Genomic DNA, 23,081 nt, shown 5'->3' with positions numbered 1-23,081 from the left:
ATGCTGGGTTCAATGGCTGGGGCCCAGGGACCCCTACTGGCCAGGTTTCTGGTGTGACTAGGTAAGGTACCCTCTGTATTTCTGCTAGCTCATGTTCCGCTTTCTGAAGTACCTGCTTCCTGACTGTGGTGGAAAACAAAAGCCTGACTGGTCACATGTCCCTCCCCACATGATTCTGCATCATGGCTTAACTGGGAACATTGAGCTTTGAATGGAGTAACTACCTCACTCTCATGAGCCAGCCTTTTTGAGGGCAAGGGGACTCCCATATGTTGAAGTCCTACCTTGTGCCCTTACGTACATTATTCCTTTCCTTTTCTCACCCAGCCCAAGAATAACATCTCATTATGATCCCATTCTACAGATGGGGAAACCAAGGCTGAAAAGGTGATAGGATAAGAATCCACTTCTAGGCCAGGCGTGGTGGCCCACATCTTTAATCCCAGCACTTGGGAGGCAGAGGCAGATAGATCTCTGTGAGTTCAAGGCTACATAGTGAGTTCCATAGTGGTCTACATAGTGAGTTCCAGGCCAGATGGGGCTACAGGGAGACCCTGTCTCAAAAAGATCAAAAAACAATAACGACAAAAAAAATCCACTTCTAGGAAGCTGGGGAGATGGCTTAGAGGTTAAGGGAGGGTACTGCTCATGCAGAGGACCCAGGTTCAATACCCAGCACTCACATGGCAGCTAACACCCATTTTAATTCTAATTCCAGGGGATCCAACATCCTCTTCTGGCCTCCACAGGCACCAGGTATGCATGTGGTGCACTTATGTGCATGCAGGCAAAACATTCATACACATAAACTAAAAATAAGTAAAATAAAAATAAAAAAATCCAGGTGTGGTAGTGCACCTTTTTAATCACAGCAAAAAAATCCACCCCAAATCCACGTCTAACATCAGAACCTTCATACTTGCCCACCATGCACTATGACTACAATTCACAGTACTTTTCTTTTTTGTTTTTTTGAGACAGGGTCTCACTATGTAGCCCCAGCAGGCCTGGAACACACTATGCACACCAGGTTGGTCTTGAACTCAGAGATCCCCCTGCCTCAGCTTTCTTAGTGCCAGGCTTAAAGGTGTGTGCCACCATGCCTGGCCTTATATGTAATCCCAGCACTGAAGCAGGAAGAACCAGTCTCAGGCCAGCCTTGGCTACAATGTGAGTAATGTCTCAGAAACAATATGAATAAAAGTACGTTCTTTTAAAGTCAAACTAGAAAATTAGCCCATAAATCTGCCTCCAGACCTTTTCACTCTGGGAAATTTTAATTTTCTTTCTTTTTTTTTTTTTTTGACAGGGTCTCACTATGTCATCTAGGCTGGCCTTGAACTCTCAGCCACCTTCCTGCCTCAACCTCCTGAGTACTGGGATTATGGATGTGTCCCACCACACCCAAAAACTACTTACTATGTGTATCAGGCCAGACACTACAGACTAAAACTAATTTAATGCATAGGAGCTGGAGGGATGGCTCAGTGGTTAAGAGCACTGACTGCTCTGGCAGAAGACCCAGGTTCAATTTCCAGCACCCACATGGTGGCTAACAACTGTCCATAACTCCAGTTCCAGGGAATTCGATGCTCTCTTCTGACCTCTGCAGGCATTGCACAAAATGGGTGCACTTACATACATGTAGGCAATACACTCATACATGTGGAATAAAAATAATAAACTATTAAAAAAATAAAAATAAGCCGGGCATGGTGGCGCACGCCTTTAATCCCAGCACTTGGGAGGCAGAGGCAGGCGGATCTCTGTGAGTTCGAGGCCAGCCTGGTCTACATAGTGAGTTCCAGGATAGCTGGGTCTACAGGGAGACCCTGTCTCAAAAAGACCAAAAAAATAAAAAAATAAAAAATAAAATGGAAATTACTTTTAACTGAGAGAAAAGCAAAGGATTTTTACTTGTAAGCAAAGATGCCTGCCAAGTTTATAGCTTTACCATCCCATGGGCATTAGCCAGTGTGGAGCTCTAATAGTGTGGCATCAGTCCTTTCACCACTCACCTCTGTGTGCCTCTCCTCACTTTGCGTCACTAGCTAGCTAGGTACTTAGATCACTACAGTTCTAATGCTAAAATTACACACACACACATACACACACACACACACACACACACACACACCCAGCACCAGGATCAAGCCCAAGGCCTCAAGCATGTAAAGCAAATGTTCACCACTCAACAACACTCTCAATCCTGTTCTTGATTTGCATGATGAGAAAACACCTGTTTACTACATGTGCTACAATGTACTATGTTTCATAAGAGAAAAGGTGAAAAGACACAAAGTCATGGCCTGACTGTAGTTCAGTGAGAGGGAATGCTTAGCAAGGGAGAAGCTTTAGGTTTGATTCTCAGCGCCAAAAAAAAGTATAAAAAATTGTATACAAACAACTGTATAGACATGTAAACAAGTAAAAACAAGGCTCCATAAAGGGGCTCCAGCAAGGAGTCCTCTCATGCATTAAGGTCCTTAGAGGGCAAGAGCAAACATCAAGTCTATGAACCTAAGGCCCCTCAGCTGCTCACATCACAGTGCAGGGCCACGGCCCCTCAACCCTTTAAACACCTTTAATGAAGAAATATTATTAACAGGTATATAATTTACTAGTCTTTCCTCAAAACTTCCTATACATTTTTAGTATCAGGCAATTGCCGAATTCAGCTAAACTATGTGTGTGTCCTCTCCTCTCTCTCTCCTGGGGTGGACCTCATGGTCTTGCACATGCTAATCTACATTTCACCACTGAGATGCATCCCCAGGCCCTATGTGTCCCTTCCTTACTCACAGTGTAAAAAGCAGACAGGCCTGCCTCTGAATAATACTTCTGATAGCATTCATCGCAGGCCAAGCGCTTGGCATTTTCCTCACAATCACTTTCAAGGCAGGACCTACTGCTCCTGATTTTTAGACAAGGAAACTGAGGCTCAGAGTTGCCCACCAGTTGGGGACTGACAGTTGCATTCCAGTTGGCATGCCTCACACAGGACTGAGGACAGACCACACATTGCCAAGCAAACACTCCCAGAGGAAACTAAACACTGTTTTTCAACTGCTCTGGCCAGTGAAAAGTCTTGTCTGCAGCTATTCCTCCAGGGAAGCCAATCTTCATCTCTACAGGCCAGTCTGACCTTCAGAAACAACCACCAATCATTAGGTGCTAATCTGGGAAGCGACAAGCCACATACAGGGACACTATTTTGGAAACAGAATACATAGTGTGGCTCTAAACACCATCTTCCCCAGAGCTCTTCTAGAAAGTTGGCACAACTTAGCGACAGTTCTGCCTGTGGTTTAAAGTTCCCTCGGGAGTTCTGGGACACAGCCAGGTCTGACATCCTCTGACTTGGGGCTGGTGAAGCCTGTGGAGTTTAAGTGATAGCTTTCAGACTTCAGTAGGTACCAAAGTTATAATGCTAAATCTCAGGCCCCAGTCCAGGGGTGCCAACCTGGCCTTTGGGGGAACTGAAAGACTGCACTTTCACAAAATGCTCTATGACCACAAGGGGCTCTTTTGTGTGTGTGGTGGGGGTACAGACGGAACCCACCAGTCCTTGTGCATGCTAAGTCCTCGACCAGCTGACTAGGGTAGGGGAGCACTCATGGAGACAGATTTTTATCTGCATTACAACTAAAACCAAGAGAGAGACTTCCAGCTTTGTGGTCACACTTCATAGGTAGTTTTGTGGTCACAGCTCACAGGTCCCAGCTCCAGCAAGAGCAGCCACCTGATGAGGTTCAGGGCACCTCCCCCAGCTCAGAGAAAGGACAATCAGCTAATTGCAGCTCTGTGGTCACTGATCAGATGCTATCTCCTGAGTGTGGATATCCTGGCCACAGTAGGTTTTTGTCACTCCTCAGACATTAACACCTCCAATAACAGGAGGGCAGGTGAAACAGGCTGGCTGTGGAATATTCTGGAAGCCTTCCAGAAGGCCAGGCAGGGATGACTGGGCTTCCTTTTGCTTGTTTCCCTTCCTCTAAAGCTCACAGGGTGAAGCAATGAACTAAGTTGTGCTAGAGATTGGCAAGGCGGATGGGAGAACCTCATGATGAAAGTCACAAGATCCCAGGGTTGTAAGCCATTCCATGTTTTCCCTAGCACCCGAAGCCACACTGCTCCCCCACTTTCCATCTAGGGAGCGCTTACAGAGTAACCCCTGGTTACTCTTTTTGTGGTCTGGGCCAGAAGAGAAGCACCAGGGCATGAGCCAGACCCTGGCTGGAAGTGGGCAACGGTAACAGGCTTTCTTGGAGGCAAAGAGGGGTTACAGCCCTCTGAGGACCGCCCTCCTCACCCAAGGGAAGCACTCTACTTCCTCAGGCCACTCATTTCAAACAGGCAGCTAAACAACTGGGTTGTGAAACCCATTTAGTAAGTCTGCGCCCAGCATCTTTATGATATGAGAGCAGAAAAGAGCTGAATGAGCCCTCCAAATAGAAAGTGCTTATCCATGACACTTTGGGGGCTTTTTGTTTTTTCCCTTTTTTTCCCTGTCTGTAGTGCTGGGGAGGGAACTCTGGGCCTACTGCATGCTAGGCAGGTGCCCCACCACTGAGCTACATCTTTAGTCCCTATCCATGAAGTCTTCTTTGTTTCACACAGGGTCTCATTATGTAGCCCAAGATGGCTTCGGCTCTCAATCTTCTTGCCTCAACCTCCATAGGACTGACTGCAGGCAACCACCACCATGCCTGGCATCATCAACATTTGGATCTTGTTTTCTCTAAAAGGCTTCTTTTAGTTTGCTTCGGTTTCAGAAAGGGTCTCCTTATGTAGCCTAGGCTGGCTTGAATCCGTGATTCTCCTACTTCAGCCTCCCAAGTGCTGGGATTACAGGCATGTGCCATCACACACAGAAAATGTATTTATTACAGGCAGAGGTCAGAATTTGAAAGCTACCAACCTGGGCAGGGGTGGTTCTGTTAGCTGCCCTGTGCTTCTGGAAGCTACCTGATCCTCTATTAGAGCCCACTTGAGACAACGTGGCTAACTTCTTAGAGTGGTCAAGTGGCAGGATGGAGAGGGAGGTGGAGCCTAGAGGGTGGGTATTAGCGGGCCATCTGAACCTGTGTTCTACCTACCCCATCCCCAGTCCCTCAACCCACAGGGACACAAGCAACTGGTGGACCTCTTCTTGTTATAGACATGAGCACAATGGCCTGCCTGATCTTTCATTTATAGGACTCCCTTGATTCAGCTGACTGGGCATGTACTATAACCCTGTGCTCAGGCTCCTGCCCATGTTCTGTGGTCATCACTCATAGCAGTACCCAATTCCCACATACTCCCACATCAGACCCCAGCAAGCCCATAGGCACCCAGGCTGCTGGTCTATGGCTCTGCAAAGGAAACCCAGGCCTGTTTAGTCCCAGCTGTTGCTGAGGACCACCCTTTGCTCCCCACGCCCACCCATGTAACAGCCAGACACAGCTGACCAGCCCAGGCCTGCAAGGGCCTGGAGCGGGTGTGGGGACAGTGGGCAAAGGCGGCTGGGTTTTCACACAGGAAGGAAGAGTGAGCTGAGGTGGGAGGTGGCAAAGGGAGGGCGGAAATGACTGCAGTGTTAGCACCCAGAAGCTGACAGGAGGCAGCCCTCCCCACCCCCAACTTTGACCCTGGGGCTAAGACAAGCATCCAGTCTTCACTCTGACACCTACCAAACCCTGGAAAAAGACAAGCAGCTCAGAGAGTGGGAGGTGACTTAGCACCGCCTCCCATAAAAGGGCAGCCCCTTTAGGGAGGAAATGCCATTTGGGCAAGTGTGTGGCAAAGAAGGAGCCTGGGGGAGCAAAGAAAAAGCACCTGGGAAACCCCAACCCTCCCTCTCCTCCACACACCCTTCTTGAGGAGGCAGGACCAGAGGAGGAAGTTGGGCCTGTTCATGTCTGTCAGGCTGAGAGAGAGGGGACTGGAAAGGAGGGCAGGGGCAGGGCTCACGTTGCTGATCTGGTCCTGGGTCTTCTTGATTCTCTGCAGTTCGGGCGTGTCTGCCACCACACTGAAGCCTTTGCCCTTGTTTTTCTCAAACTCCTCCTTATAACGAACCTGGAGGCAGAGGGAAGAAGAGAACCTGGGGTCAGGTGGAGGGCGAGGGTGTATGCCAAGCCTCAGGCCCCTGGCAGGCAGAACCCAGTCAGTAGATGGGGGCAGGGGCCAGGAGAAAGACCCTGGGCAGAAATCCTCAACACCAAAAGTGTCAGAGCAGTAACTCCATTAACACCTCAAACATTCTGAGGGAAGGGAGACAGGCAAAATGCGTTTGTGACTTAAGTCTATGCTCACAGAAACTGAGCCCTCAAGAAGCAAACATCTCCTGCCTGAGGTCACACTGCTTAGCTGCAAAGGACCAGAGGCAACAGGATGCAAGATGTCATCTGCCAGACTCCTGACCCTTCACTCCTGCCTGTAGCTATAGGAAGAAGGTCTTTGCCTAAACTCAAGAACAAAGCAGGCCTCAACCCAGCCAGGACACAGGCAAGACCCACCAAGAGCTTCAGGGAGTTTTTAAGCAACCAGATGAGCAAGGAAGGGCAGTGGCAATTGACAAAGTTGGTGCCCAGAAGAGTGCAGAGAGCCAGCCACAGGGAAGGCTCCATCAAAGAGCCTCTGACAGCTGGAGCAGCTTCCTGGAGCCTGCCAAGCTGACTTCTGAGCACACACCACAGGAGGGGAGAAAACTGGTGCTGCACAGACAGCATCTCAGAACAAGGGTCCAAACTCTAGGGAAATCCCCATCAACCTCACTGCTGCCCTCCTCTTCTGAAAACTATATGAAAAATTTAAGCGTTAGAGGCACTCAAGACAGACTACAGAAAGGACTTCCCTGACACTAAAGGAACTGAAATATGATGAACAGCTTGTCCTCCCCTGGGGATTTTAGAGAACAGACTGGAGGCTGGGAAATACTTGTGGGGTGGGGAACTATTTCTTGACTTCGAAGATTCACTGTCCACCTCAGCACCATCTGTTCCATGCCCCACCAGCTGCCTGGATTTCCTCTACAGGGGCTGCACTGTCCTAAAATGGGTCAGTCCAGGACACAGGAGCCAGGATGTTGGTAGTTTCCAGAATGTGAAGCCCAGGCAACTTCCAGACCTGGAGTCTCTGACCGCTGCGCTGAGCTGCTGCACTAAGGGACTCACAGAGTCCCCAAGAGGGCAGGGGTCCTACTTTAGGGGGCTTCTTCCTCCTTTGATACAGATTAAAAAGAAAAGTCTAGCTGGGTGTGGTCTTGCACACCTTTAATCCCAGTACTCAGCAGGCAGAGGCTGGTGGATCTTTGGGAGTTTGAGACTAGCTTGGTCTATGTAGCCAATTCCAGACCAGCCAGAGCTACACAGTGAGACCCTGTCTCAAAAGAAAATAAGGTCTAGGAGTTAGGAATGCAGTTGGTTCCCATCAAACTAGGAAGAAGTTAGAGACATGGCTGATAGAGATTTCACCTCCAGCCATCCTGCCTACAGCTACAGGAAGGTGTCTTGCTCAAACCACCCTGAGGGCCCCAAATCTGCCTAACATCCAACCTTCTAAGGAAGCCCTGGAACAGCCCATGACTACTGGAGGGCCCTTCAGAAAGGAGACATCAGGGAAGATTAAGAAAAATGAAAACAGCTGGGCGTAATACCAGCACACAGATGGATCTCTGTGAGTTCAAGGCCAGCCTGGTCTACATAGCAAGTTCCAGGCCAGCTGGGGCTACAGGGTTTGGTTTGGTTTGTCTCAAACAAAGAAAAAAGAAAGAAAAGAGAAAAACATAGCTCTAACATGGCTCCAGATGCAGAAATTCAGAAGGTTTCCTTATCTGTAAAAAGGTTTCCTTATCTGTAAAGAGTCATCACAGAAACTGGTCAAGACATGGAAAAAGCCAGGTGTGGTGGTGCATGCCTACAATCCCAATGCTTAGGAGGTAGAGGAAGGAGGATTAGGAGTTCAAGGACAACCTGGGCTACATAGCAATGTTAGCCAGCCTGGGCTATATGAGACTCTGTCTCAACACACACATACACACACAGAGGGAAGCTGGGCATTGTAGTCCGTACCTATAATCTTGAGACTGAAAGGCAGAGGTAAAAAGATCATGAGTTTGAGACTAGCTTGGGTTATACAGTGAGATCCCCTCTCCCTCATGCCAAAATGGGAGGGGGGGCTGGAAACTTGTCACTTATTATGGGCCCCAAACCAGAAAGAGCAGGAGCTAACAGGCTCAATCTTCCATCTGCTAGGTGATCTTGCCTCCATTTCCACATCTGTAAAATGGGGATCAATTGTGGCAACAGTGCCCTGAAGCAAAAGTGTTATTGCACACAGTGAGGGTGATTGTGAAAGTGCTCTGTCAACACTAATGTGCTAAACCAAAGCCAAGTCAGCTCCCTTCTATTTCCTGGCTTTGCAAAGGTCAGGCAATCAAGGGGAATAATCAAGGGAAAAAATAATAATCAAGGGGAATAATCGCCATGGAGACACTGCAATGACATCAGCTGGTTCCCAGGCTCAAGAACTGTCTCGCATCCATAATCCATTTCACTCTAAGAGGAGGAGAGGGTAGGGTGGGAGGAAGCCAGAAGGCTGGGCTCCACAGTGTAGCTTAGGTCCCTAAGTAAGCCAGTTCCCCTCTTGAATTGGGAGTTGCCAGGACTGCCTAGCTGGTCAGTAACCCTATCAAAACACCTTTAGGCCCTAATTGGGGAGTAGAGGTGAAGATGATACTCTGAGGGCCTTTTAGCATTAAAGGGGTGGCAGAGGTCAAGGGTGGGCCTCCTGGAGTTCCTCCACTCAGGCTCTCTCTTCATGCAGGAATGCTTGCCTGTCTGCAGGGCTCACCCAGCCTTGACTGGGTTGTGGTGGGAGAAGGGCCTATCAGAGGTCACTCAACCCAGCTGTAAGCTAGGCCAGATGAGAGTCTGCTCTTCAGACAGACACCATCCCTGCTTGGTGCCAGGGCCTGGAAATTCCCACAGCATGGCTTGGACCGACACTTGGGGTGTCTAATGCCAGCATCCGTGAAATTTTATCTTTTATAGAGAGGTTCTTCACTATTCTCTGGAACTATCTTAACCTGTTCATCATTTATCCCAGCAGAGAGTAAGTACACAGATGTTAACCTGTTCATCATTTATCCCAGCAGAGAGTAAGTACACGGATGTTAACCTGTTCATCATTTATCCCAGCAGAGAGTAAGTACACGGATGTTAACCTGTTCATCATTTATCCCAGCAGAGAGTAAGTACACAGATGGGGATGAATGTAGATGCATCATCTCCAAAAAAACAAGACAGATTTAGTAAACATCTGCTTAAGAAACCAGGCCTGGGGCACACACCTGTAATCCTCAGGCAGGAGGACTGAAAGTTCTAGGCCAGCCTGGATTACATAGCAAGACCTGTCCCTCAAGGAAAAATTAAATTAAAAAGAGACAGGAATGGTGGTACATGCCTTTAAATCCTAGGCAAAGGCAAGTGGATCTCTGTGAGTTCTATGTCAGACAGTGCTACAGAGCGAGACCTTGTCCTGAGGTGGGGAGGAGGGTGGACTTTAATGACTTCAAAGACTCCCCAAACATCTACCTGTACTTCCTGTGGGTCTCGTACGTGCTGGGTCCACATGGTGTAGCCCATCCCCTTCTAACAAAAAAGCAACTGGATTTGAAATTAGATCCAGAGACAAGAGAAGCCAATGAAAAAGGTCAGAGCTGGAAGCAGGGGTGAAAGGTTATTATGTCCATTTCCGCTCCCTTCCACATGACCTTTAAAAGGGAACATTTATCAAGCTCTTGGCTTCATGCCAAGAATGCTAAATATCTACCATATACTAATATCCCACAACCAACTTTGGGGAGAGAGATCCCCACTTTATACAAGAAGGCACTGTGGTGGAGAGGTTAAAATAAATTGTCCCAAATCTCAGCTAGTGGTGGCAGATCTGAGACTCAATCTTAGGCTGCTGGTTCTGGGAAGAATGAGACAGGATCTCATTATATGGTATAGGCTGGCCTTAAATTCACTATGAAGCCCAGGCTGGCTTTGATCCTCCTGCTTCAGCCTTCAAATCTCTGAGATTTGTGTGACACCATGCATCACTCAAGACTGCTAAATCATTTTTTAAAAATATGTGTGTTGGGGCTGGAGAGTTAGCTCAGCAGTTAAGAGCACTGGCTGTTCTTGCAGAGGACCCGGATTCAATTCTTAGCACCCGCATGGCAGCTAACAACCGTCTATAACTCCAGTTTCAGGGGAATCTGACGCCTTCTTCTGACCTCCTTGGGTATTGCACAACACCGGTGCACTTACATACATGCAGGCAATATACTCATACACATAAAATAAAAATATTAAAAATTTTTTAAAGTATATATATTGGTCTATATAGCAAGTTCCAGGCTAACTGGGGCTACAGGGAGACCCTGACTCAAAAAGACCAAAAAAAAAAAAAAAGTATGTGCATGTTTATATGCATGTGTGCCCACCTTTGTGGAACCCAGAGGACACCCTCAGGAATACTATCCACCTCCTTTTCAAAGGAGGCCTGAGCTCACCATTGGGCAAGACTGACTGGTCAGAGAGTCCCAGGAATCCTTCTGTCTTTGCCTCCCCAGTGCTGGGATTATAAGTGTGCCATTACAGCTGGCATTTTTACCCAGGTGCTGAGGATTGAAATCAGGTTCTCATGTTAGAGGGGCAAACATTTTACCAAGTGAGCTATCTCCTTAGTTCTACTTTGTTTTACTTTTTCTTTTTAATATTTTTTATTTTATGTGTCTGAGTGTTATGCCCATATGTAAGTGCACCCATGTCGTGAAATGCCTTCGGAAGACACAACGTCATGCAATGCCCGCAGAGGACAGTCCCCCTGGAACTGGAGTTACAGACAGTTGTTAGCTGCCATGTGGGTGCTGGGATTTGAACCTGGGTCTTCTGCAAGAATAGTAAGTGTTCTTAACCTCTGAACCATCTCTCCAGCCCCATTTATTTTTATTTTATTTTATTTTTTTGAGACAGGGTCTCCCTGTAGCCCCAGCTAGCCTGGAACTCACTATGTAGACCAGACTGGCCTTGAACTCACAGAGATCTGCCTGCCTCAGCCTCCCAAGTGCTGGGATTAAAGGCATGCACCACCACACCCAGTTGTTTTTTTCTAGAGACAGTGTCTCCCTGTAGCACCAGCTGACCTGGAACTTACTATGTATACCAGGCTAGCCTCAGTCTCACAGAGATCCCCCAGCCTCTGCTTCCCCTTCCCAAATGCTGGGATTAAAGGTAATCTACCACCACTGGGTGTGGTGGCTCATGCCTTTAATCCCAGCACTTGGGAGGCAGAGGTAGGAGGATCTCTCTGAGTTCGAGGCCAGCCTCCTCTTTTGGTCAAAAAGACCAAAAAAAGAAAAAAAAAAAACATGTGTACCACCATGCCCAACCCTAGTCCTACTTTGTTTGAAAACAGAATCTTGTTATATATAGCCCAGGGTGACTTTGTATTCACTATGTAGCCCAGGCTGGCCTTAGACTTGCAGAAATCCTTCTGACTCAACCTCCTTGAGGAGCGGGATTCCAAATGTGTGCTACCTAGTACCTAGTGTGTAGGAGCTGCTAGCTGTTGGTTGTGTTGGTCACTGATCTAAGGCAGGAGGAAGAACCCAGCCCTAAAGTGAGGGGGCAAGGGCACTGCACACTCCCCTCCCCTTGGGGTCAGTTCCTAAAATACCATGAAGGTGAACAGGAAGGAAAAACCTTAAAGACACTCCTCAAACTTCTGCCTGAGGGAGTGCCTGGACTCAGGTCACACAGACAGATCCTAGAGCTTAGCTTAGCTCCACTCCAAAGCTGTTGCCTCCATTTGGTGGGGTGGGGGTGGGGGCTGCAAGTGAGAAAAGGGGGTTGGGGACCACTGCCAGTTTGGCAGGACCTCTCAAAGGTTCATTTCTGGACAGTTCTGTGATTACTTCCCCCGTAGGGGAGGCTACAGGTATCCCAAACATCCAAAGTGGCACTTTGTGAACCAATATAGCAACTAGAAAACAAAGCTACATGGGCAGGACAGCTTCCCAGAGAGAAGGACCCATACATGAAAGCAGGCCAGGAAGGGGCCAGTCCTGGAAGGGCGCCCTGACACCCTGCTGGGGTGGGGCAGGGAAGGCAGGAGATCCCACTTCCCTTCCCGCCAGCCACACACAGCTCTAGCAAGCCCTGCCCCCACAGCAGCCACAGTAACCAGACCTGCCACCACCCCAGGGAAGCAGGCTCAATCCTTTTAAGCCTAAGCACCAGGCCCAGCCCCCAGCTTCTAGGTAAATGGGTCTCTGTCCCCATTTCACCACTCAAGAAGGAAATACAGCTATGAAAGGGGTAAATAAAAAAAAACAAGGAGGGAGCATCAGACTGCACAGTTGATAGGAGATAGAGAAAAAGGCTACAAAGAAGACCACAGTCTTTCCTCTCTGCCCCAGCTATGCTGCTGTCTTCCAGGCCTCCAGGTCCCCAGGTCCAGGAACAGAATGCAAAATGCCAACATCCTTGCCTCCCACACTGGAGCAGACAGTTAGTTCTACCTGACTCATACCCATCCATCAGCCCAACATCAAGCCTCATGAGCATCCCTGGTCTGGGCATGGTGGCACATGCCAGTAATACCAACACTTGGGTCTTGGGTGGCTGAGTCTGGTTTAAGGCCAGACTGGGCTACAGAGTGAGACTCTGTCTCAAAAAAAAAAAAGCCAAACAAGGGGCTGGAGAAATGGCTCAGTGGTTAAGAGCACTGACTGCTCTTGCAGAGAACCCGGGTTCGATTCCCAGCACCCACATGGTGGCTACAAACCATCCTTAACTCCAGTTCCAGGGGAATCCAAAGCCCTCTTCTGACCTCCACGGCATTGCAGGACATGGGTGCACTCACATACATGCAGGCAATATGCTCATACACATAAAAATAAAAATAATTAAAAAAAACAAAAAAAAACCAAGGAGAGCCTGTTTTTGCTATTGGTTGTGAAGATTAAATGAGGTCAGGTGCACATGGGTGCATACGCATGGGGTCAGCCCCTTAATAAGAACCTAAAAAAAATGATGGTCACTCTCCTGATTTGCCCTGCCTGCTGGTAGGCCCCCAGTCACTGAGGAACCTCCAAATCCTGTGTGTGGGGAGCAGAGGTAGAGGAGCCTCCCTTCAAGGGTCAGCTTCCAGGGGCCAAAAAAACTGTGGATGAGGTTTTGTGGGGTTAGCAAGGGTGAGGGGGTGGAATTTCTCCTTGGAGTAGGATTTACACTTACACACTTACACACACACACACACACACACACACACACACACACACACACGAAAAAGAGGAAGGAAAAGTGAAGAGGAGAAGGAGGAAGAGACAGAGAGTGCGAGCTCCCTTTCTTGGTCCAGGCATTAGTCTTCTATCTGACCCCCTCTCTCTGCCTGTTGGACTATCCTACCCCCTCAATTGGAGTCCTTGCCTGGTGACTCCCCCCGGGGGTGGGGGGAGGGGGGCTTAAGGGCCGACTAGCTGTGCCATGTGTCCTGAGCCTCAGGCCTCACCAGGGCTACACATGGCCTAAAGTATCACATGTATAAGTGGAAAGACCAGAACCCACCCAAATCCTGCAATATTGTTCAGCATGTGTGTCAACAGGCAGCCCTGGGACTTCTCAGATCACTTCCCAACCAGTAACATGGAGGGAACAGGTCTTGCACCTACCCCTGGAGTTGCATCTAGGACAAGAAAGAAGTAACTACAGCACTTCTTAAACTTCAAAAGTTCTCAGTAGCGTAAGGGACTATTGTGCCTAAGAGGAGAGACTGTTCTCCCTTGGGGAGTGGATGGAAACCAGAAAGAAGCCAGATGTGGTGGTGCAACCTGCAATTCCAGCACTTGAGAGGTAGAGGCAGGAGGATCAGGAGTTCAAGGATATCCTTGGCTACATAGTAAGTTCAAGGCCAGCGTGAGAACCTATGTAAAAAACAACAAAAACAGAACAGTAAGGTAGCTCAGCAAGTAAAGGTACTTGTTGCCAAGCCTGACAACCAGAGTTGGATCCCCAGGACCCACAGGGTGGAGAGAACGGACTCCCTCAAGTTTCCTCTGACCTCCACAGGCACAGCATGGCACAAGTACACACAAGTGAACCCCATCCACAATAATGTGTGTGTGTGTGTGTGTGTGTGTGTGTGTGTGTGTGCGCGCGCGCATGTGTTGCTGTGGATCAAACCCAAGGCTAGGTAAGAGCTGTACTACCAAGCTATATCTTCAGTCCAGAGTTTTGGTGTTTTTTTGTTTTTTTTAACTTTATCACTTTTTAACTTTATCATTTGGGCACAAAGTTTTAAAATACACAGGAAACATATAAATACTAGTTGAAATAAAGTTCAAGCTTATATTGAAAATAGTGCCCTGTAGGCGTTTAAAACAACCATTTTTCAAGACTTTAAATCTGAAGAACCACTGTAAGATACTGAAGACCTCAGCCATCATTGTTTTGGTTTTCTTGATACCATTACAGGTTTTCCATTATCCATCAGCAATGAACAACCCAGGAACCTGGCATCCCCCAGCTTAACAGCAAAGAATGTTACTTGTGCCAGTCAGAATCTGATACCAATGAAATGGTGACAGCTTTGCCAATAAACAAGAATATGCTCTTCCATGGCTAGGAAGGGAGACTGCCATAGCCAACAGGTCCCAAAGACACATGGACACATGGAGATTGGTGTTTGTTTTATTTGGTCTTCTTTTTGTGAGACAGAGTCCCTTTAGCTGGCCTGGAACTCACTATATAGAACAGGCTGGCCTCCAACTCAGAGATCTGCCTCCCTCTGCCTCCCTCTGCCTCCCTAGTGCTGGGATTAAAGGTGTGCAGCCACCATACTGGGCTCTGGTGTTTTTTAAAAATCATTACTTTTGGGCTAGAGAAATGGCTCAGCGGTTAAGAACACTGACTCTTGCAGAGGACCGGGGTTTGATTCCCAGCACCCACATGGCGGCTATGAACCATCCTGAACTCCAGTTCCAAGGGAATCCAAAGCCTTCTTCTGACCTCCACGGCACTGCACAACACGGGTGCACTCACATACATGCAGGCGATACACTCATACACATGAAATAAAAATAATAAATAAAATTTTTTAAAAATAAATAAAAATCATTACTTTTGGGGTTGGAGAGATGGCTCAGCTGTTAAAAGCACTGACTGCTCTTACAGAAGACCCGGGTTCGATTCCCAGCACCCACATTTCGGCTACAAACCATCCTTAACTCCAGTTCCAGGAGAATCCGAAGCCCAATTCTGACCTCATGGCATTGCACGACACAGGTGCACTCACATACATGCAGACACATAAAACACATGCAGACACTCGTAGACATAAAATAAAAATAATAAACAAAATATATATATAAAAAAAAATCATTGCTGGGCATGGTGGCGCACGCCTTTAATCCCAGCACTCAGGAGGCAGAGGGAGGTGGATCTCTGTGAGTTCAAGGCCAGCCTGGTCTACATAGTGACTCCAGGACAGCTGGGGCTACAGAGAGACCCTGTCTCAAAAAGACCAAAAAAAAAAAACAATCATTACTTTCATGTGTGTTTGCCTGTATGTACATGCCATGGTGCACATGCGGAGTCAGAGAATGATTCTCCCCTGCCATGTGGGTTCTGGGGCTCTCAACAACCCAGCCCTGTTATATTTCTAAGATTTATTTTGGCCAGTGAGATGGTTTAGTGGGTAAAGTGCTTGTGACGCAAGCTTGACTACCTGAGTTTGATCCCTGGAACTTAGGTAAAGGTGAAAAGAGAAAAACAATTTGAGAGTTGTCTTCTGATGTCCACACATGCCATGGCACACCCACATTTACATTATATGCACGCAGTAATAATAAAGTTAAAAAAAGATTTTTTTTTTTTTTTTTTTTTTTTTTTTGAGACAGGGTCTCCCTGTAGCCCCAGCTGTCCTGGAACTCACTATGTAGACCAGGCTGGCCTTGATCTCACAGAGATCTGCCTGCCTCTGCCTCCCAAGTGCTTGGACTACAGTCGTGCACCACCACGCCTGGCAAGATTTTTTTTTATATATAAATTTTGTGTATGTCTGTGTGGGTGTTTGTGCACGTGCCTGTAGGTGCCCAGAGGCCAGAAGAGGGTACTGAATCTTCTGGAGCTGGAATTACAGGTAGTCAGAGCCACCTGATGTGAATGCTGGGAACTGTACTTATGTCCTCTGCAAAAGCAGCAAGAGCTCTTAACCACTGAGCCATCTCCCTTCAGCTCGAGCTCTGTGTTTTTCGATAGTAGACATTAAAAGATGCATTTCTAAAACTTGAAATTAACTTTAAAAAATGTATTAGCTCTGGCTCAGCCAGGCAAGGTGGCACATGCCTTTAATCCCAGCATTTAGGAGGCAAAGGCAGGTGAATCTCTGTGCGTTCAAGGCCAGCCTGGTCTCTATAGCAAGTTCCAGGCCACCGGCCTCTGATCTCACATGATATCTCTCTCTCTCTCTCTCTCTCTCTCTCTCTCTCTCTCTCACACACACACACACACACACACACACACACACACTACATAAATAAATGTAATTTTTAAAAAATGTATCCTAGCCAGGCATTGTGATAAATGGCTACAATTGCAGATTTGGAAGGTAGAGGCAAGAAGAGAGCTACACAGTAATTCTGAAGATAGCTGGGCTGCAGGAGACCTTGTATCAGGAAAAAAGTTAATACTCTGCACTTAAAGCATCAGCATCAGCACCTCTTGTGCACAGTGAGGTGAACTTCCAACTGCACAGAGCTGTTGCAAGGTTTAAGAGGTAAAAAGCACTTGGTGTACTGAGCACTACAGACTTCAGTGACAGCACGACTCTGCTGCCTGCTGCCTCAGCCCAGCCAGCACTGAATGTCTCTTGAGCCTCAGTTGCCTCATCTATACCATGGGAAAGCAGCACTCTCCTCATGGACTACAGGAAAAGGCTACCTGAGAGTTCACGGAGCAGCCTATAAGAAGCAGGGATGGTTCTCCCAGAGGGACCTAGGGAGGTCACATCAAGATTAGAAGCAAGATTTGGGGCACAGTGGCACAGGACTGTAATCCCTACACTTGAAAGGATGAGGTAAGGAGGCTCATAAATTCAAGGGCTTTTGGAGACAAGGGTCTTCTTGTAGCCCCAACTGGCCTGGAACTCACTATGTAGACCAAGCTGGCCTCAAACTCAGAGATCTGCCTGCCTCTGCCTCCTGAGTGTTGGGATTAAAGACATGTGCTACCACGCCTAGTTAAGGCCTTTCTTGAGAAAGGCTACCTGACACTATCTCAAAAAAACACCAACAACAATAAAACACCCAAAATGGTCTGGCAGGAGCCCCACTCCTCAGGGATGAGGAGTGAGCCCCTATGACTCCGGTGGCACCCTGGGCATCTTGCCAACCTGGCAATTCCCCTACTGGGAGTCTCTTATTTAATCCTTTAATCCTTGCTGAAGCAAGCCAGGCTGGTTCTAGGCAGAGTTCATTATTAAAGTCTCAGGGCTGGTCGCTGCTCAGTGCTGCTCAGTGTACCTCAAGGACAGTTTTCTCTGAGCCAGAATGGTGCCCCCTTCCCTACTACCGGGGCCTGTACCACTCAAGAAAGTCAGGTTAAAGAGATAGAGGACAGAGCCCTTCACACTGCCCTCCCTCCCAGGGGTGCATAAGGTCTAGGGATACAGTCACAGAGGACAGGCTGTGTAAGAGAATGGCAAGTTCCTGGTTGGCCCCAAGCCCTTCCTCTGTGGTGGGTATGAATGGAGAGGACCCCAGAGACAGCTTCCTGGAGGAGGCAGGCTCTAGGGGCCCCAGCAGAGTCAGACAGACACTCACATCTCTCCAAGCCACTTTAGGTAGGAAGGGGCATGCCCTCCCGACTCTGCACAAGTCAGGAAGTGTGATGTAACTGAGACACAGTGGTGGGGGCGAGGACACAGGCAGGCCTAGGATTTTGGCACCCCAGGCCTGAGCAACCACAGGCACCCTTACCCAATCTGGTTTCACTGGCCTTCCCTACCCACAGGCTGCCTGCCCCTTACCTGACTCTGCAGCTCGCTCTGTTGCTTGAGGCGAAGGTTTTCCGGAGTGTCGGCCACCATGGTGAAGGACTGCTTGGGGTAGTGTCTGTGGGAGAGAAAGAAGACTGGGCATCACTCTGAGGAAGGGCAAGGACATCTGGGCATCTCTTATCATTGGGCAGCCCCTGCCCACTGCCAATGCTAAGGGGGAATCAGGATTCCTCAGGCACAGCTGGGGCTGGCTAAGGAGGCAAGACACAGCAGCTGAGTGGCCACCTGGCAGAGGGAGGTACATGGAGGCTTTGAGGGTTTTAGATTACCCTTGTTTGGGAGAACCATGCCTTAGAGTCTCCCACAGAGGAGCAAGCCACCTAGGAAGGCCTAATCAGACCGTGGAGAAGATGAGCATAGGAACTAAGACTGGAAATGGAGACCAACCAGAGGAGCATGAGATCTGGGACTAAAGGGAAAGAAGACGTGTGTATCTGGGAGGCTTCCTGTAGGAAACGGTGAGAGGATGGAGATGTCCACAGTGGTACTTCAAGTGGCTAGGAGGGCCCGGCTCAGAGGTCAGTGGGAAGATCAGATGGAGGCCAGGCACCTTCAGGTAACAGGTAACAACAGTAAATGCTGCTCTGTGTTAAGGGCTTATGACTTATGCACAGTCACCCTATGTGGAAACTGCTGTCACTATCCCCTTTTGACAGGAGAACTAAGGCTACAGAGGTTAAACAATGTGCCCAAGGCCCACAAACACAGACCAGAGTCCTGATCCCTAGAAAAAAACTGGTTTAGAGGTGGCAGGGGGCAAGTGGCCCAGAACCCAGCTTGTGGGGATTTCAAGGATAACATCCTCATGGCACTTGTCACTTGGCAGTCTGGAGTTCACAGATTTATCACATTGCCTCTCTTCTCTCCACTTGTCCATGAGGGGAGAGGATTTTATAGTCACTTGTCCATTGATTTATCTAAGCCCCTAGAACAGTAGCTGAAGCTTGACAACTATTTGTTAAATAAAAAATACATTACATCAGACTAGGACCAAAACTTTCCTAAACCCCTTGTGTAACCATGAAAGTCCCCAGCTAACAAGCCAGGGAGAGGCAGCCCTGAGTCACCATTGTCTGTGTACTGGGATGTGAAACAGCTGGAGGTCCTTGTAGGCCCTACCTAGCTAAGGGACTGGTGAGTGACTTCTTCAAGCAGGAATTGCACTGAAAGGCCAGTTAAGCACTGGGTGACTGCACCCACCTACAGCTATGACCAGTGCAGACACCCTGATTCACAGGTAGCCAGACCCAGGTAAGGAACAGATGGGTGGCCCAGTAGGACGTCTTTCCAGGCATGACCCAGCCAGTCTGGCTGACATGCCCAGGGCAGCTGACACCTCCCTGTGCTTTCACCAAACCTGGCATGTCCTCCAGCCACCCACACTACCCTAGGACCACACAGACCACTTGTGAAGAATAGGACTTGGGTAGAGAGGATGCCACCAAGGAGGGTGTGACTAGAAAAGGCACAGTGCTGGGCTCTGGCTTGGTTGCTGACTTTCTGGGTGACAGTCCTTTCTCCTTCCCCCATGCTGATGTCACTGTCATCGACCTAGGCAATGCCACCCTGGGTGCCTGGTCAGTCAAGCAGCTCCCCCCAGCAAAGGGAGGAGAGCTTCATGAGAAAAGCAAACACAGGTGCCTGCAGCTGGCAGCAGAAATAGCCTGTGGATAAAGGAAGGCAAAGACAGGGTCCAACTCCCAGGTCTGGCCCAGTGCCACACACAGCCAGGCCACCCACAGCTCAGGAGCCCATCCAAAATTCCTGTGCGGTTCCAGGGTAGGGGGGAATCAGGGAATGTGTTCCTAGAGACAAGAAAGAAAGGACAGAAGGAATGGAAGTAAAATCTCTATAACTGGCTGGTCTGAAGCCCTAGGAAGGATAATCTGCATAACTGGGCCTACTCTGCAGGCAAAGTGGGACAGAAACCAGGGTGAGGAGAATGAGAATTGCACATGGCTGAAGTGTGGGGGGATTCAGTTGTAGACAGGTATGAAGGGTCAATTCTGAGAACTAGATAACATTATGTGGGAGAAGGGAGGCAGGCTGGAGGGCAGGAGGCAGAGGCTTGCTCTGTAAGTAGATGTCCATAGAAACCCATCTGCAAACCCTAGGGATTCTCATCTGACCTTATACAGACTTAAGGTGGAAGGCCATCTCCAGTGGCCCAAGGCACCACAACACATGCATCTGACAGCCACACCCACTCGCCAGTGCATCTGTCTCACACCCAATGAACATACAGGTATGTCCTCTACAATGATAAAGGTCTCCTGGACATGTGGACCCTCGATATTCACACCTCTCCTCTACTCACCCTGTCCCTCTGCTACACCCTTCACCCCACCAGCAAGTCCCTGGAGGCCCTCCCACACACATCAAGCACTTTAGATGGAGTTGAGAGTCCTTCACTGCCTCTTTGCATTTTCTTCATCTCAGCCCCCCAGAACTGGAATACTAATGCTATGAAAAAAAACAAAGGTAGGGAGACAGCCCAGAAGCCCAGATTTGGACTCTAGAGCTGCTAGAGTGAGGAAGATTTTAATTCTGCATCACATTAATTAGATTAAGGAGCTCTAGAGCTTCCAACCTTCTACTGCCTCGCCACACCCACCCCCAGGCAGAAGGGCAAGGGTTCCGGTCCCCCCTGCTGGGTCAGCCCAGTACCCTCCCCACAGCCCCCAGCCTGAGTAAGACAACCCTGCCTTTCCATTCCCCTGCTTGCTGTGCTTCAGGTTCCCATGGCAACCTCATCCTCAGCTCCAGGCAGGAGAGCAGAGAGAGGGAAAAAGGGAGGGAGAGAGGGTCTATGGGCTATGGGGGCAGGGGAAGACAGACTGCAAGAGTATCCTCAACCAAGGACAGGCCCATGGGGCCTGGGCTGGTTTCTTGTAGACAACTGAAGTGAAGGAGACAGGTGCTCAGGTTTGTTTCCTTCTAGAAAGGAGGACACCAGAACACCAGTGCTGCACCCTTCCCCCAACGTAGTGGTCTGTGAAGAGGGCTTCTGGACCTCCTTCCAGAAACAAGTGCTAAGAATTCTACCTTTCCCCTCCCTCTCTGGCCTCAGGCTGAAGTCACTTTTCACTCTTAGACCCCAGTGGAATGTGAGAGAGAGAGAGAGAGAGAGAGAGAGAGAGAGAGAGAGAGAGAGAGAGAGAGATGTGTTGTGTGTACAAGTGTGTGTTGAGAGAGAGAGAGAGAGAGAGAGAGAGAGAGAGAGAGAGAGAGAGAGAGAGAGAGAGAGAGAGAGAGAGAGAGAGAGAGAGAGAGAGAGAGAGAGAGAGAGAGAGAGAGAGAGAGAGAGAGAGAGAGAGAGAGAGAGAGAGAGAGAGAGAGAGAGAGAGAGAGAGAGAGAGAGAGAGAGAGAGAGAGAGAGAGAGAGAGAGAGAGAGAGAGAGAGATATGTTGTGTGTACACCAGTGTGGCTTCTGAGACAGATGAGGAGCTACCCAGCCCAGCCAAGTCCAGAGCACAGTTGCTCTTTGTGCCTTTCTGGCCCAGCCTGGGCTCAGCCCCTTGTTAATCATTCCCAGAGGGTGAGGTTCTCAACAGATGCAGCTCCACATACCTGTCCTTGCTACTGATAGGTCTGGGGGAAAGAGACAGGTGGCTAAGATACGAAGCAGCCGGTTGGCTGGGTAGGGAGGGATAAGGAAGGGACCTAGCACCCAGGAAGGCAAAAAGCAAGAAAAGCTTATGCAGGTCAGGAGAGGGAAGGCAATTGCTTGGGGAAATACTACAGGCTTAGAGCAGTTCCTCCACAAGCTGACCAATACCAGCATCTCCCCAAACACTCCACAAGGCTCTAAGATAGAAAATAAAGGTATTGGGGCTGGAGAGATGGCTCAGCAGTTAAGAACACTGGTTGTTCTTGCAGAAGACCTGGGTTTGAATCCCAGCACCTACATGGCAGCTAACAATTGTCCAGAACTCCAGTCCCAGGGGATCCGACAGCCTCTTTTGACCTCTGCAGGCACTGCAGGACACGGGTGCACTTACCTACATGCAGGCAATATGTGCATACACATAAAATAAAAATAATAAACATTATTTAAAAAAAAAAGGAAAATACAGGCATTATCAGGACACCCATTTTATAGACGGAGAAACTGAGACTTGGTGTCAAGGACACAGACATTATTCAATGTCCAGCTGAGGGCAGGCTGACTTGTCCAGGCAGATGGGCCCTCATCCAGCCCCAGCTCTGAGAGCTTGGTGAAGACGCAGTAGGCAGGGTAACCAAACAAAGTGCTTTCATCCTTCAGACCCAGCCCATTTCCCACCCTGACCTTTGAAACCTTCAATAGGACAATGACCTAAGGGACGCAGGAAAAGTGGCCTCTGTCCCAGGGGAGGAGTTATCCCTGAGGACCTCTGAGTCACTCAGGCTGCTCCAAAGGACTGCAGGGCAGGGAGGATTCTGGGAAGCCGTTCCTAGGTGACAGGGCCAGGGCGTTGTGCAGGACTGCAGCTCTCCCAGGCTCTGCAGTAAGCTATATAATCCAGCAGAACAGGGACAGATCTGCGATTCCGAAAGCCCAGCTCATTTTTGCAGGGAACATCACCCCTTTCATGTTGAGACCCCTTCAAAAACCATGGCTTTGTGTTCAAAGAGGAACAAAAATACATCAATAAAAACAAGGAACTTTGGGTTTTACCAAAGGAGGGGGGCGACAACACAGCTCTAACATCCCGCCTCTGGTTAAAGCCCCTGCTGGGAACACTGCCCACAAGCAGGCAGGCAGGGGGGGCCCCCCTCCTGACTCCATTAGCCTTGATTCTCACCAACCCTCCCCCAGGCCTAAGGGGCTGAAGTGGAAGGGCTAGGAAGCAACAAGGAGGCATTGTTCGACCAGGAAAAAAAATGAACAGTCAAAATGATTAAGGGTAGACTGGAAGAAGAACTTACCAGCCCTTAGGCTTTGCAGGCAAAATGAAAAAGAACTAAAAGGAACTTTTTATGTCCACATTTCCCCACCCTG

At 48.8% G+C, this 23,081-nt stretch overlaps 1 protein-coding gene and 1 non-coding gene across 2 annotated transcripts in view; both read right to left on the bottom strand.

Annotated features, from left to right (window-relative positions):
• The window catches only part of Lasp1 (LIM and SH3 protein 1), a 46,936-nt gene that overhangs the window by 10,682 nt on the left and 13,173 nt on the right, over window positions 1–23,081 (bottom strand). Inside the window, exons 4-5 of the mRNA XM_008845280.3 lie at window positions 18,067–18,151; window positions 5,956–6,063 (exon numbers count right to left, since the gene is read on the bottom strand). Coding sequence (XP_008843502.1) covers window positions 5,956–6,063; window positions 18,067–18,151 — 193 coding nt within the window. The remainder of the gene's footprint in view (window positions 1–5,955; window positions 6,064–18,066; window positions 18,152–23,081) is intronic.
• On the bottom strand, window positions 14,578–14,708 carry LOC115072396. Its single transcript, XR_003851450.1, has one exon. It is a non-coding gene; the product is annotated as a small nucleolar RNA SNORA24 (small nucleolar RNA).

The sequence above is a fragment of the Nannospalax galili genome, unplaced genomic scaffold (genome assembly GCF_000622305.1).
Source record: "Nannospalax galili isolate Female #2095 unplaced genomic scaffold, S.galili_v1.0 scaffold1382, whole genome shotgun sequence".
Classification (NCBI taxonomy): domain Eukaryota; kingdom Metazoa; phylum Chordata; class Mammalia; order Rodentia; family Spalacidae; genus Nannospalax; species Nannospalax galili.
The sequence above is the reverse complement of the archived record's forward strand: the minus strand, read 5'-3'. Positions and strand labels throughout refer to the sequence as shown.